The 16,682-nt window shown below is 29.2% G+C and overlaps 2 protein-coding genes across 2 annotated transcripts; one reads left to right on the top strand and one right to left on the bottom strand.

Moving 5' to 3' along the window:
• Positions 1 to 1,653: 1,653 nt before the first annotated feature.
• On the top strand, positions 1,654 to 4,869 carry LOC112737262 (uncharacterized). Its single transcript, XM_025787069.3, has 6 exons — positions 1,654 to 2,208; positions 3,044 to 3,121; positions 3,220 to 3,295; positions 4,199 to 4,272; positions 4,403 to 4,473; positions 4,683 to 4,869. The coding sequence occupies exons 1-6, from the start codon at positions 2,134 to 2,136 to the stop codon at positions 4,723 to 4,725; spliced, it is 417 nt and encodes a 138-aa protein (XP_025642854.1). The 5' UTR covers positions 1,654 to 2,133; the 3' UTR covers positions 4,726 to 4,869.
• Positions 4,870 to 9,398: 4,529 nt separating this feature from the next.
• LOC112737261 (putative gamma-glutamylcyclotransferase At3g02910) lies at positions 9,399 to 10,336 on the bottom strand. The gene has a single exon (XM_025787068.3). It carries the CDS (start codon positions 10,186 to 10,188, stop codon positions 9,574 to 9,576), a length of 615 nt encoding a protein of 204 aa, XP_025642853.1. The 5' UTR covers positions 10,189 to 10,336; the 3' UTR covers positions 9,399 to 9,573.
• Positions 10,337 to 16,682: the final 6,346 nt, after the last annotated feature.

The following is a 16,682-nucleotide window of genomic DNA, read 5'->3' as shown; positions in this document are numbered from 1 at the left end:
TACTGTGGGTTTTGGGATGACCTAGAGTGGATTTGGAATTTTCATTGGAGGAGGGAGTTGTTCCAATGGGAGATGGACCTAGTCCATCACCTTCACGATAGGTTAAGACCAGTGAGGCTCTCAATGGATCGAGATGATGCTATTGTGTGGAAGTTTGATAAGAAGGGTGTCTTTTCTACTAGCTCTGTTCTGCAAGTCATCCAATCGGAAACTCTGACTGGTGAGATCACAAGTTATAGTTTCACCAGTGCGATTTGGAGCAGCGTGGTACCCTCGAGAGTGGAGCTATTTGGATGGTTTGTGCTAGTTGGTAGAGTTAATACCAAAGAGCGGTTGAGCAGATTGGGTGTTATTCCTAGTACTGACAATGCTTGTGTCTTGTGTAAAAAGGAGATAGAGTGTGTACAACATTTATTTCTCCTATGTGAAGTTACATGGCAGGTGTGGTGCACATGGTTGAAGTTTTTTCGTACAGATTGGGCTGTTCCTGGTACCATAAAATGGCTGTTTGAAAGTTGGACAGGAATGGACACTGGAAAACAAGAGCAGAGGAAGTGGCTGACTGGGTTCTTTGCAGTGATCTGGAACATCTGGTGGGAACGGAACGATAGAATTTTCAACAATAAAGAAGCAGATGTGGCGGAAATACAGAGCAGGACGGTTTTGAGCTACCAAGAATGGACTTCCAGTGATCCTGGTGGGTGTTGAAGGCAGTATGTGGGAGCCAAGGAAATTGATGTCTCTCCTGTAGGCAGTTTTCTTTTGTGTTGAGCTTTCTTTTATTTATTGTTTTATGCTCCACTCTGTTGTGTTGAGCTTTCTTTGTTTAAAAAAAAATCAAAATAATCATCCACATAACAATAAAAATAACAATCCTCATACCTACTAAAATGACCATCTTAAACTGGCCATTGAATTAATATTAAATGGTTGAGAAGTATTGAATGTACATAATCTCTCAATGTGAATCAGGTGACCCGCATTCTTTATGCCTTCAAATATTATCTTATCTTTCACCTTTCTGTATGTCATGTCATGTACATACATGTTACCATGTTTTTCCAATCTCCAGCTAAATGAAAACATAAAATTTATGGAAGGGTTAGGAGAATGAGAAACGAATAAGAAATATTACCTGAGAAAAAGCTGGGATGTTACCATGTCACACCCGGCAGCGACAATTTGGATGACAGGATGAACGGATTGATGTCTCCACTGATGCTTCACTCTCCAACGATTTTTACCGGAAATTACAGCGCTTCAGAACAACAAACTGGCACGATGTAGCAGCAACTCCACGAGAGGGTTGTGCAACACCGCAACAACGCGACTAGGAGAGAGCGGTGCGAAAACAGTAGCAGTAGCATTGGGCTTAGCGTCGGATGGCGAGGTGCGTCGGACTGACCTGCGAAGGTGGAGGCGAGAGGCTGCGGCGGCATTGGGATGGCCGGCGGGGAGTGCAGCGGCGCGAGGTGAGGATTGGAGAAGATGACAGCAAGTTTTAGACGTATATTAAAAATTATGGTGAGATTAGAAATAACAGTATGTACTGTGAATAGATTTAAATACTAATCATAATTTTTTAAATTTTGAAATTTAAAATTAAATATTAATTAATAACCTAATTTTTATTTTTAATTTTACCTTTTTTTTAACCAATTGTATACATTCACAATTAGCATTGTTTCCATACTTTCTCCCACATTGTCATCCTAAACACAATCACTCCTGTAATTCTCAAAATTTTCATACATTAAAAAAAAAAGACTAAATCTCTTTTCAACAAAACAATTTCTTTTTTTTTTTTTTAATTTAGGACAAAAATAAATGTAAAATAAATAAAAAAGATTAAAAAAAACAACCCAGAAAGGCGATCCAAATTCCCAAACTGTGGCATAGGAAAGCCACATTGTTCTATCTTTTCCCAATCAAAAACTCCACCACACAAATCAAATCCCTAACCTTCTCAGTTTTCGCTTCGTTTCTATCTGCAACAATTACTACTATTTTTTATTTTTTTAATCTCACGCATCTTCCAGCTCGGTTGAACCATTCTTTCGCTTCTTCATCGTGCCGCCATTTATTTTTTCCCTTTTTGGGATCTTTGTGGTTGTTGTCTGATTCCGATGAATTATGCAAAAGAAGTTTCGCGTGTTGACCCCATTTCTGTCGCAAATGGCTGCCGCTGACAACACCACCAAGCCAAGGGTATTGTATCTTTGTATGATTGGAACCTTTCCTCTTCACATTTTACTTTGTTCTCTTCAATCTCAACCCTCAACTTCACATTTTGTTGTTGCTCTATTTGATTCTTAGGAAGTTTTTTTTATTAGCTTAATTCAATTCTATAATTTCTGTTTTATTTTTAGCTATCAAGTTTCGATTTTTTTTGTTGCTTGCTCTATTTGTTTCCAGGGAGATTTTGGTGACTTGAATTGAGTTCAAGCTTAATTAGTTAATTCAGTTTTCTGATTTTTGAAAAACACACTTTAGTGGACTAGGTAAAAGGATGGTCAAATTGAGCTAACCTGCACTAATTTCAGGATTCCTAGGATGAAAGTGAAAATTCATGAATGAGTGATTCCCTTTTTAATAGTAGTTAAACAATTAGGTTTCTGGAAAATTGTTGTGGATGTTAGCTTAGTTGCTGAAGATTGATCTGGATAGGTGTAGGAATGGAGTTTACAGATTAACTGAATCATATTAACTTGATTGTTGTAGAGTGACATATGTAAGCATGAGTGGTTAAACCTCCATTTTGTAGGATCTTTCTTTCCCTGATTTTCAGAACCTCGATGTATGGTTTTGAGTAACTTTGCAACAATTTGATGAAGCTTCTAGTTCATACCATGCAATGCTCATTTGTTAAAATAGTTGCTAGCGATATTTGAAACTGCCATAATCTTAAAGTTCTATATCAGTACTGCATATTGCAAAATGTGATTCGACGAGTAGAAAATGTATAACTTGATGTCTATAACTACATTTTGTAATTAACTGTTCTTTTATGTGTTCTTGTTGTGACACTTTTACTGAATTCAAGGATTATTACAAAGTGTTGGAGGTTGATTATGATGCAACTGATGAAAACATCAAATTAAATTACCGAAGACTTGCATTGGTTAGTATATTCTAGCTCTTTTGATACTTCATCTTTCGAAATTTTTTCCCCTACAAGTTTGACTTACTTTGTAGGATGGATTCTACTCCATTTTACAGAAATGGCATCCTGACAAGCATAAAGGTGACAGTACAGTTACTGCAAAATTTCAAGAGATAAATGAAGCTTACAATGGTAATTCTTAATTGCAATGAGAAAAAGAAAGATTCATAAATATACTCTTTATCAACATTTCTGGAAATTGATTATATACCTCACCATCTTGAACACAATCATAATATGCAAATTCTGATTGTTAGTGAAGGACAATTGATTGTAACAACAAAGATTGCGGTCCTTCATTAGTTTTGATTGGAAGTTTAACCTTGGTTGGTTTTATGGCTTTCAGCTCCCAGTTGTTGTATTACTGTTTAGGTATTTCATATTTTTCCCCATATACTAGTGTACAGTATGTGATGCTACTTAGGGGAAACTAGATTTGTTTAGGAGGGATGGAAATCTCATACATGATTGTAACAGAACTCAAACCCAGCCCCAAAACTGTTTTTCTTTTTTGGGGATCTGGCTAATATCACATTTTAAATATTTCCTTATGGTGACAAATAGATTGATGTTATAAAGGAAAGTGGATATTCTTTTATCCAAAAATAAAAAAAAAGGAAATTGGATATCAGATGAAAGCTGAAATTTTGCGGGATTGTTAGCTTGAATGTTACTAGCAAACTCAAAATTTGTCCTATATTAAATAGGGGGAAAACCTTGGATCAAGTTTACTATATGCATCCGTCCAACCGTCAGTTCGAATTTTTCAGTTCAAATAAATATCAGCATGTTAGTATTTGATCTGAGAACTGGAGGGAATGTATATAAGGAACTTGAGCAAGCGTTGTCCTTCTTAAAATTACTTTCTGATTAATGGGCCTGAAGTTACACTTCGGATCAAATTTACTCCATTACCTTTACATGCGTAGACAGAGTTGTACGTTTTTCCTCCACACAGTTTTGGTTTAGAATAGACATAGCAGCGTTATGAAATGGTACTCATGTATTTCTATATTTCTTTGTAATTTTTGATAGTGTTGAGTGATCCTGCCAAGCGTTGTGACTATGATTTAACCGGAGCCTGTGAGATCGAAAAATATAGCTTGCAGGTATGGATCTTGGCTATATTTTATTGGCATTAGTAGTTTTTGAATTAGACTTGTCTATGATTGTTCTGTGTACTCTCTTGATGATAACAGCTGTTTTGTACTTAACTTTGTTCGACATGTCTCATTACAGGAATACCTTGCCAGATTTAAAGGAATGATTCTTACCTGCAATGGACTTGGCATCAACCATACAGACAGATGGTAATTCTTTCGAGTTTTCCATTCCCCTGTTCCTCTTTTCTTCACCTCATTAGCGACTATGTTCAGAGAGGAATTGCAAAATCATTCAGTGCTTGATTAAAAAACACACTAAAAATCATGTCTCTGTTTTCAATTGAGCAGATTTATTTTCAGTAAATCAGTCCTTTTATTTGTTGTTCAACACTAAATCCTACAAGTTTATATTGCAGGTCGCCACATTTGATTGAAAGTATTGATTCCTTAGATGAGTAAAAGGTCTGTCCTTTCTGTTGTTATACATATTCTATGTTCTCTTGATATGAACACTGCAATAGGGCATGTCCCTTCAAATTCATTTGAGAAGTTAGACCAGAAGAACAGAATTATGATTTATGAATGAGGATACCTTAATATGCCTTTTCTCTTTGGCAACTAGAGAGGATACTCTATTTGGGGTCATCACTGCCCTTAAGTTCCATCCCAGCCAATTTTACAGAAATATGAACCTTGGACCTCCATAAGACCATAATTGAGAGTACCAAAAGATGAGTTGAAATACATAAACATCATGGTCCGATTGAATGTCTGTCTAATACTTCCAAATATACGTTTAGAAGTTAGAACTGTCTCAACTCTATGTCCTTGTACAACGTATATTTCATGCATTTTCCCTTTAGGTTTTTAACCTTATATTGTTGATATGTTATCTTTACCTAAAAAATTTAGTAGTTTGATTTTAACGCATTAGTAGTGTAAAATTATACTAGCATCTAATGGATGGTTTTGAACATCAATTATATGTTAAGAAAGGGTAAAGAACTATTATGATCCTCAACGTTCGGATCAAATTCTAATTTGGTTTCTAACATTTTAAACGTTATATTTTTTACTCAAAAAGTTTTAACTGGGTTTATTGTTGTGCCACTGTTAAATTTGACACGAATAATTAACGAAGAAGTGAAGTGGATGTTAACAATATTATTAGTTAAGTTATATCTTTTTATTTTCGTGTTAAAAGAATATAATCAAAATTTTTTTGTGACAATTCTTTTTTTTGTCTTCTTGTCATACAACATCTTAGAATCACCAATATTTGATGTTCGAGTATCAAAAGGAAGAGTTTTACATTAGTGATAATTGATAGGTCGATTTTATTTACGTATTGAAATCAAATGATATTGACTTTTTATTATGTTAATTATTCTTATTAAATTTAACGGTGTTTTAAGATATTTAAATATTAGAGACCAAATTAATACTTAGTACAAAAGTTAGTATCAAACAATATTTTATGTTAAAAAATTTCTGCCCCAAGCATTTTCTGAAGATAAATTAGTTGAGGAAGTAGTGGGTGGATAGTACACTTCAAAAGCTCCAACTACCCATAATATCTATTTTTTTCACTTTCTTAAATTCACAATTTTGTCAGAAAGTGCAACCGTTCAATTTAAAACAGCCTAGTTTCTGCCTCATTGAAAGCTTATCATCAAAAGTCACTTTGTCTCTTATGTTTTCTTCAATGTATTATTACTTATGTTTCTTTTTTTTTTGGGTCTAGTATTATCACTTGTGTTATCCGCACCTGTGCTTCATGGACCCTTTTAACCTTTTCGCCGATTCTTTCTCGATATAAAAGAGATTGGGTCCGTAAAAATTGCATTACATCATACATGTATTACATTTTGGAAACTTAAAATTGAATTACAATGATGCGAATAAGATTTCTCAATTTCTCAGTTCAATGACAGCACAATCTAACCAATAGGCATCAGTTTGATTAGTTTCAAGGGCCATTATGAGAAATATTGTTCAAATGTGCCTTTTGGCCTGGCTCAGATATTCACCGGTAAAATACTGATAAAAAATGAATATTAATGATCGTTGTCATTTGTCAAGATTCCTCTGTTATGATATTTACTAACACTAATATATTTTTGTAAAGTGAGAGGATCTATAAAGTGAAAAAATGAGTATTAAATTATCATGAAATTATAATAGTAGAGTTCATACGTAACTAAATTTTTTCACTTTGAAAGGTGTTTTTTTCATTGTGAAAATGTCGAAGCATGTAGTAAGGACCACGGTAAAGAACTTTTCTTGCGTAACATGTTTATTTTTTATCTATACATAAATATTTTATGTACCTAAAAATTAGTAATTATATATCTATTTTATTTGATACGGAACGAAATCTAGGATAAGATAAAAATTAAAGAAAAAGGACTATTTTACCTCAATTTGATTTTCTATGCAATAGTTAAGGAAATTACTCTACCTTTCCTGTTCATATCCAAATTTTTTAAAGAAACTCACAAAATTTTTCGTTCATAAAAATTAATTTAAAAAGAGTAACAAGGAGTCTTCAAATAGGCTCCTAGCAAATCAACTTAAAAATGAGCCAAATCTTTTAAATATTTAATTTGAAATTAAATTTCTAAAGATAATTTAATTTAAATCAAGATTTTATTTTTATTGGATTAGATTAAATTTAATTTAAATTTAAACTTTATAAAAATACTATTAAATAAATCAAAACTAAATCAAATCTTCTAACAAATCTAACAATTGAAAAACTAAACATAGACTAAAAAGTTCTCCTAAACACGTGTCATTATTAAATAATCAACTATTAGAATAATCAATTTTGCAATAGATAAATAATCAAAATTATTTGCAGTAGTATAATAAATTCTTTTTATAAAATATCAAATATATATTTCTATGTGCGATAATGGATTATAATTGATTTTTTAATATGACATTGATTCTTGGGTACCATTGTACCAACTAGTTTTTAAAAACAGAATCTAGAAAAGAAGGGGGAAGTGGGGCTTTATCAAACGCATGGAAGATGCAAAGTTGTTTGGGTTTGATTCTTGCGTGTAAAATGTGACGGCAAGTCCTTCCTCTGCCTCGGCCCTTGGGGGCTATATTCACCAATATTATAACGTAATGCTATCAACAACTTATTAGTATTACTATATCCACAAGAAAAGTAGAAAAATGAGACAAATTATAAGTATATTATAGCTATAAAATAATTTTTTTGGTAAATAATAAAATTAGATAATGAGTGAAAATTTTTACTAAGTTCAACAGAGAGAATGTGCATTGCATACAAAGATACAATGCATCAGCCTTATCCCTATAAAATATAATTCTAAGTAAATTAAAAAGTTTGAAGATGAGTAGGCTTAAAAAGTTGTTGCGTGGAAGCTGAACAATTCACTATACTTACGCTTAAGCATTCAATCATTAAATACTTAAAAAGATGATTGCAGTCTAAGGCAGAATATAAAGTATAAGAGTTTTCAAACGTACTTATACCGATATTTTAATAATTTTAATCGTTAATTTTAATTAATATACATCATATATAATTTTTATAATTGAGATCTACAATTAAAATTATTAAAATACTAGTATATAAACAATACAACCAACAAGCAAACATGTCAATGAGTAATAGTTCAAATGGCATAATTTCCCCATACTTAATTAAGAAGTTGCGGGTTCGAGTCTCCTATCTTTGGTAAAAAAAAAAAAAAACGAACAAGCAAACATCACTCTTGCGTATCCAGTTGTATTTTCTACTCTCTTCTTTTCTGCTGAAAGCAATCAAGCTTACGAGTGAGTACGTAGAACTATATATATTGAAGATAGATATCTTTCGCTGTATTCCAGCGATAATTTTGTATCCACCCCAAAAAACAATATTCAAAAACTTTTAATTTTGATCCAATTCTAAATAAATTTATTATCACTGCACTTTGTTTTATTGGATCTCATAACTAATAAGAGTTTTAATTTTGATCTCATATTAATAAATTGTTACATATATTTACATAAACAAAATAAAATTTAATTTTTTAATACTTATTTAAACATACAAATAAACTAACTATTCAATTAATTCAAGTTGATTTAAAACTTTTTTATATTAACATCACAAGTAAATTCTAAAAACGATTGCAAAAAATAAAATTAAAAATTAATTTTTGTTATAATATAAAAGAATTTAATTTTAATGTAATATAACATTATATCAATAAAAATAAGTATCTTTTATTTTAATCACTTAAATAGTTATTTAAAAATTAAATATGATTAAAAAATAATGTCAAATGTTTTATATATTGTGTTTTTTTTTTTTACTAAAGATATGAGACTCGAACCCGCAACCTCTTAATTGAGTATGGAGAGACTATGTCATTTGATCTATTACTCATTGGCAAAAATTTGAAAAGATAGGAGACTCGAATCCGCAAATTTGAAAAGATAGGAGACTCGAATCCGCAACAAAGATAGGAGACTCGAATCAGCGACCTCTTAATTGAGTATGGGAAGTCTATGCCATTTGTGTATATTAAAATAAAATTTTTATAAAAAATATAAAAAGAAATTACACTGAATAGTTAGTCTTTTTTTTTTTTAGTCAAGTGAATTGGACAACCCTCAATTTTAGGTATTACAACATATTCACACTACATATTTATTCATCCAATATTTAAGGATTCATATTCAATACTTGATACACTCACCAAGATTTAAACCCAGATACAACATATTAAAAACATATAATTTAACCAATATTAAAAGACATGATTTCACCAGTTAAACTAGGGCTCACCTCCACTAAATAGTGAGCTTGATTTTTCATGCGTAAGTGACGGGCTGCTGAGGCAACAACCCACTAGTAATTACTAATTAGTAAATGTATTGAAGTTTCCAACTTTGACCATTGAGGCATTGATTCATTATATTTCTCTCTAGCTGCTACACAATGAGACACAGATCCTCGTCATCCATCATTCTTTAATAAACTTAACATGTCCAATTTTCAACTCCTTAACAAAATATAATAACAAAAATTTGCACTGATACCATGCCATCATCATCATCTCAAAACAGATTCTGAGAATCCCAAATTCCGACTACTCTTTTCATTTTTCAACAACAATCTCAGCCACATTTTTTTTTATTTCCCATCAAATGCTACATATATAAACACCACAAAAAAAAAAAAACTAACACAACAACAATTTGGGAAATTTTTTATTTTCCACATTAAAAAAAATATTTTTGTGGAACGCAATTAAAAACTGGAAAAAAAAAAGAGATTCATTCAGAAAGGAACAAGCGAATGTGATCAAGGAAGGTCAAATGCTGAGGCCGATCACCGCGCTTGACGTAACCCTTGGTCTCTTTCTTGGTATAACACCGTAACCCTCTCTTCCCATTCTTCTTCCACATCTCAACGGCGTAGTTACTATGCGCAAAATACGCCTCTGCGCACGTTAGCACGCCCGGCGCATCATCCGTCATCATCGTCTCATCTTCCAAATTTACCTGATCCTCGTTGTTTACATTCTCGTCAGCGCCTTCCTCGGCCGGAAGAAGCTTGATCGGTAACCGCTCGTAGTGGTTGCGCGTGGTTCCTTCGAGTTCGTCCATACGGGCCAGGCCGCGGGCCGAGACGGAGTACAACTCGCCATGGACTCTGTGGCCCGAGCCCGGGAGGTTGAGGAGGAAGGGGACTCTGTAGGGCCCGCAGACGAGGGGGTAGCGGTGCGATGTCTTGTAGAGGCCGATGAAGGAGGCGTCGCCGGTGCGGATTAGGTCTTGGAGGAGGTTGTGGTTGGAGAAGCCTCTCTTCAAGGTTCCGTACGAGAAGATCAGGGTTCTGTTACCATCGTTGGCGTCGTGGTTGTGGCGGTGAACGGTTTCTGCTACCATGTTTGGATCATGAAAGAGAAAAGAAGAGAAATTGGGGAGAGAGAGATTTGTTTGTTGAGGAGTGAGGCGAATGGGTTTGGGGTTTGGATTGAATGGTTGGAGTGCTCTCTTCTCTTTATAAAGCTGTGATATGTTAGACACACAAAAGGGGAGTTTTCTATGCTAACGTTTTGGTTTTATTTTTTAAAACAGAATAACTAATTATTCTTTAAATATTATTTTTTATTATGTTTTTAAAAAAAAAAAAATAAAAGATAAATAATCTTTTTTATTTTTTGAACAATTAGTATATGAGAGTGGATATTTAAAATTTTGAATTAATTAAATAATAATAAATTCTTTAAAATATTAACTAAAGACTAAATTTTAAATCAGTCACTAAGAAAAAAAAAAAACTGAATTTTAAAAGATAAGTTGTATTTTTTTTTCAATATCCAAATAATTTTTTTTTGTCATGAGTTTAATTTTAGACTTTTATTTTAATACACTCACATAAAATAATTTTATATTTATATTTAATTATATATTTTTATATTAATAAAAATCATTATTTATCACATTCAATACATGAATAATTATGGATGATCATTTAAAGAATGGACATGATTAATTTACATCATTAATATATTAAAATTAAATTTTTATTTTTAATATATAAAATATTTTAAACGATTATCTAATTAGATTCATATATTTAGATAATTTTTTAAGTAATAAATTTAAAAATTAATTATTTTAATTGTATAAATCTTTTTTATACTGTTAGCATATAAAAATTAGAATTTTTTGTATTATACTTTTTTCTTTTTACTAAAGATAGTGATATTCGAATTTGCGACTTCTTAGATGAGTACGGAAAGACTATGTCATTTGAGATATAACTCATTGGATTTTAAGTCACACCAAAGAGATGTAACTGAGTATGTGTATAAAAAAATTTATATTTGTTACTGTAACAAAATTATTTTTTATTTTTCTTATATATTTAACTGTGGGTTTTTTAATAGGGTTTCTTTTTGTTGGATACAAAAATAGGATTTATTTGCTTATTCGTTGACAAAAACAAATCTTCTCTTAAAATGGTTTGGTAGAATTTAACGGGGAAAAAGCTTTGGTTATCAATACTTTGCTGAACAAAATGTTGAGCGTAAGTTTTGCAATTTTTTTTTAAATAATTTAATAAGAAACCGGCATTTAAAAAAATCTAAAACTAAACTTTGAGGAAAAAAAGACAAATAGATCGTTGACTTTTTAAATTTTGGACAAATATATTTCTGACAAAATTTAAATACAAAAAAATCTCTGACTTTAATAAATGGAGGACAATTTAGTCCTTCTATTTGTCTCTCATACACTAAACGAAATTGGCTGACGTGGCTGAAACAGTGTCCAAGTGTTCGTTACGGTGTCACGTTGGAATGGAAATAAAGTTTGAAGGATAAATAAGTCCTTGACGTCATTTTGCAAATAAAGTTCGAAAAACAAATAGGTTCTTGAGAATTTAGTTCACTATGCTTCTATATGTATCATATATTACTATTTAATTTAATAATCAAATGTGTCACATGACACTCTTATTAAAATTGAGAGAAAATATTTTTTTTTCAAAATTAATAAACTTCTTTCCTAAATTCACTTATCTACCTCTCTCTATTTTTCTATTTCTCTCTACTATTTTTACTCTATATATAATTATATTTTATATTAGTAATTTGACAAATCAAAATATGTCATCCGATATTTTTTTATAATTAAAATATTTTAAATATAAAAGTATACACATTAAATTATTTTAAATTTAGATAACGAATGTTAAAATTAATTATTAATAAAAAATTAGACTTTTTCATATAAAAATAATAACTAAAAATCTTATTATTTAATTTTTATCTGCAGATATCTTGGTCTTTTTAGCCAGAGACTTTTGTCAACTTACAACTTTTTTGTAAAAGTAGTTTGATTTTATAAATCTTTTGTGTCATGCATAATTTATACTGTTAGAACAAAGTGAACTATAATTTTTTTAAAAAAAATATTCTCATAATGTTATTATGGATAAAAATACTAATTCTAATATAATACACAAATGCACTAATGCTAACTTAATACATGAATGATGCACAAATGAAGTAATGCTAACTTGATGCATAAATGAACTGATGCTAACTAATGTCAATGGTATGATGAAAACTGAACTAATGTAATTTAACAAATTCTAATATAATACACAAATGCACTAAAACTGAACTAATGCAATTTAAGAAAAAAAAGTAGAAACAAAACAAGTCCAATTTCTGCAATTTTAATACGAGTAAATAGCCAAATTGGTCCCCGAAAGATAGCTCATTCTTCAAACGAGTCCCTGTAAGAAAAAGATAATAAAATTTGTCCCCGAAAAATTTAAAATTGGTAACGTTAGTCCTTCCGTCAGTTGGATGATGACGTGGAGGGCTAATGCCACGTGTCACAATATGATTGGTTGACATGTCAGATCGGTGACACGTGGCGTCAGTGACACGTGGCGTGTCACTTGACATGTAAAAAAGTTATTTATAATCAAAATAGTCCTTGAAAGTTCAGACGTAAGTCATTTTCATCCCTAAAATTTTAAAAATTAATCGAATTAGTCCTTATATAATTTTTTTTATTTTTTCTTGATAATATTAAATTTAAAATATTTTTTGATACTACTAATTTTAATAGAAATGTAATTGACAATAAAAAAATTAGTAATTGTATCTTTTCTTCTTAAAAATTTGTTCAATAAAATTATCTCTCTCCTCTAATTCTTGTCAAAATCTCTCTTATTCTTTTCTATTCTAAAACATTTTTCTTACATTATTACATTTTGCTGGAATATATATATATATAATTTGTTCAATAAAATTATCTCTCTCCTCTAATTCTTGTCAAAATCTCTCTTATTCTTTTCTATTCTAAAACATTTTTCTTACATTATTACATTTTGCTGGAATATATATATATATATATATATATATATATACTCAAAATTGAAATGTATGTATTTGTTACCCTAAATAAAGTTATATGCTCAAAATAAAAATTTATATTAACCTAAACAAATTTAATAAAAATTTATACATCTTTTTTTTCATTACGTTATTACTTTCATTTAGATTAACATACATAAATTTTGATTTTGAGCATATAACTTTGTTTAGGTTATATATATATATTCCAGCAAAATGTAATAATGTAAGAAAAAGGTTTTAGAATAGAAAAGAATAAGAGAGATTTTGACAAGAATTAGAGGAGAGAGATAATTTTATTGAACAAATTTTTAAGAAGAAAAGATACAATTACTAATTTTTTGATTGTCAATTACATTTCTATTAAAATTAGTAGTATCAAAAAATATTTTAAATTTAATATTATCAAGAAAAAATAAAAAAATTATATAAGGACTAATTTGATTAATTTTTAAAATTTTAGGGATGAAAATGACGTACGTCTGAACTTTCAAGGACTATTTTGATTATAAATAACTTTTTTACATGTCAAGTGCCACGTGGCATGCCACGTGTCACTGACCTGACACGTGACATGCCACGTGTCACCGATCTGACATGTCAACCAATCATATTGTGACACGTGGCATTAGCCCTCCACGTCATCATCCAACTGACGGAAGGACTAACGTTACCAATTTTAAATTTTTCGGGGACAAATTTTATTATCTTTTTCTTACGGGGACTCGTTTGAAGAATGAGCTATCTTTCGGGGACCAATTTGGCTATTTACTCATTTTAATACAAATAATTTAAATTGCAGAATACAACAAGTTAACTAAATTTCAAAATACAAGCATAATTTTATAAACTAAATTCTCATAATAGAAGCATAATAGAAGTATAATAAACTAAATTCTCAAAGACCTATTTCGAACTTTATTTGCAAAATGACGTCAATGACTTATTTGTCCTTCGAACTTTATTCCCCTTCCAGTGTGGCACCGTAACGGACACCTGAATACCGTTTCAGTCACGTCAACCAGTTCCGTTTGGTGTATAAAAGGCAAATAGACAGAAGGACTAAATTGTCCTCTATTTATTAAAGTTAGAAACCTTTTTGTATTTAAATTTTGTCAAAAATGTATTTGTCAAAAATTTAAAAAATTAAGGACCTATCTGTCTTTTTTTCAAAAATATATAAATATAATGTTAGTAGATATGTATATATAAATATAATGTTAGTAGATATATATACCAGCAAGCTGCTGTGCCATCGTATGAGCTTGAAAATTGAAATCTACTAGCAAGATATGTTTATAATTTATTTTAATTTTACTTATAATTTTTTATTATTTATTTTATAAGTAAAATTAAAAAAATATTTAAAAATTAAAAATTATATTTTATTCTCTTAAATAAAAATTTAAAATTTTAAAAATTTAAATTCATGGTTATAATCTAATTAGTTGTCATACATATATTTGAAAAAAAAATAATAATTATTAATTGTTGGGCGGTGAACGATGATGATGAAGGAAAGCCGTAAGAGAGAGGAATGGGAAAGTGGTAAAAGTATTTAAGGGAAAATAGTATTCACCGTTCGAAGATGACATATGAAAGAGTAGAGTAAATGATCAATAAATATTATTATTTTAAATTAATATTTAATTAATAATTAATTTATATTTATATTTATAAAAGATTAAACATGAAAATATATAATTTATATATATAAATCAATATAATTTATATTATATTTATTAAAATTTATACATATAAATTAATAAAATTTATTTATTAAAAATAACTTAATATTTATATTTATTAAATATTAGCCAAAATTGCTAAAATTAATTACTCAAGATTTTTCAGTAAAGATACCTAATCATATAATAATTTTTTTTTCATAATTTTAGTAAATATGTATTTTAAAATTATATATTAAATTATTTTAAAAATTAAATTTTAATACAGTTTTGTAAGTATTACTAAAAAAAAGGGCCACATATTATATAAACTCTTTTGCTAAATACATTACTTTTAATTGTCTAAATCAAGTTACTATTTTAATCCATCATGATAATTTAATGCTATGTCACATGGCATGGTCAAATGCTGCTTGTGTACTTGTACTTTAAACTTAAATTAATTATATTAGTAATCCTAGGTAAGCAAATTATTTTTTAATTAAATATTTAATTAATTAAGTACCTTTTTCTTTTCTTTTCTTTTTGTCCTTTTTTACTTGTTTGTTCTACATTTTCTTGTTCTTTCTTCTTGATGTTTTTCTTTCTCCTTTTTTTCCATATTTTATGTTATTTTATACAAAAATTATATATTATTTTGTTATAATTTCAGTGTTGTTTTTCAAAAAGTTTTATGTTAACAAAATTTTTATGTTGGTAGGTTAAGGTCAAAATGTTAATTAGATTAAAAAAACGTTTGAAAGAATTAATCATAACTTAGTTACAAAAATACCGAATATTATTTCTCTAATTGTTAGAGTACTCATTTAATTTGTACCTGAATTAACTTGCAAACATTAATATATAATTCAAGTTGAAGTTACATGGTCTTTTGGTGGAATTGAAGGGATACTTTCTAAGCTTAATAAAAAAAATGAATTAGAATGGATGATTATATATATTATTGCCTATCGAATAAAGCAACAAAAAAAAATCACAATAGACAAATGTATCTTTGATGGAAAATGCACATAAAAAAAAATTCCTTGAAGGCAAGGTGTGCACAAGATTAAACACTTCAATAATTGAGGACAGGACACTGTTATAATCTTGTGCTTTGGTTTTCTAAGCTCATATATATTAAGGAAATGGAGAAGTATAGGGGAAATGTATATAATATTTGCTTGGTGTATGTCGTATCCATATCGAATTAATCAACATAAAATTACGGATGTATCATATAATTGTAAACGTGGCCATTAAAGATGAAAGGAGCATCAAGATATGGAAATGGACAACAACATATCATGTGGTGGTCACATCATCTTGTTGTGCCTTCACTTTTCTGCTTTTGCTTCTATGATTTTGATGAATTTAACTTATTCGTGTTTAAATATTTTTAAAATATAATAATACAAATTATTAAATTTTGTATACATTTAATATACTAAAAATATAAAATTTTATTTTTTAATAAATTTTAGTAAAACATGTTTATAATATTTTTTAAATAACATTTTTTAGATATTTAAATTTTTTTGACAATATATATAAATTTTTATTTATTTAAATATTACAAAAATAAATTAAAACTCAGAATAATAAAATATTTTTTATGTGAAAAAATATTGATATTTTTATTGAAAATAAAATTATTTGATATAATTATAAGTAGGTAAATTTTATAGATAAAAAATTAATATGTAAAATACGTGTTAAACACGTGTCAAGCTGCAATAACATATTTCTTACCCGTTGTATTAACATTTTTTACACATTTACACTATTATAATACATTTTAAATATTAATATTTAACTAAAACATTATTTTCATCTC

This window comes from Arachis hypogaea, chromosome 13 (assembly GCF_003086295.3).
Source record: "Arachis hypogaea cultivar Tifrunner chromosome 13, arahy.Tifrunner.gnm2.J5K5, whole genome shotgun sequence".
NCBI classification, from domain to species: Eukaryota; Viridiplantae; Streptophyta; class Magnoliopsida; order Fabales; family Fabaceae; genus Arachis; species Arachis hypogaea.
Note: the sequence above shows the minus strand (reverse complement) of the source record. Positions and strands in the feature narration are given on the sequence as shown.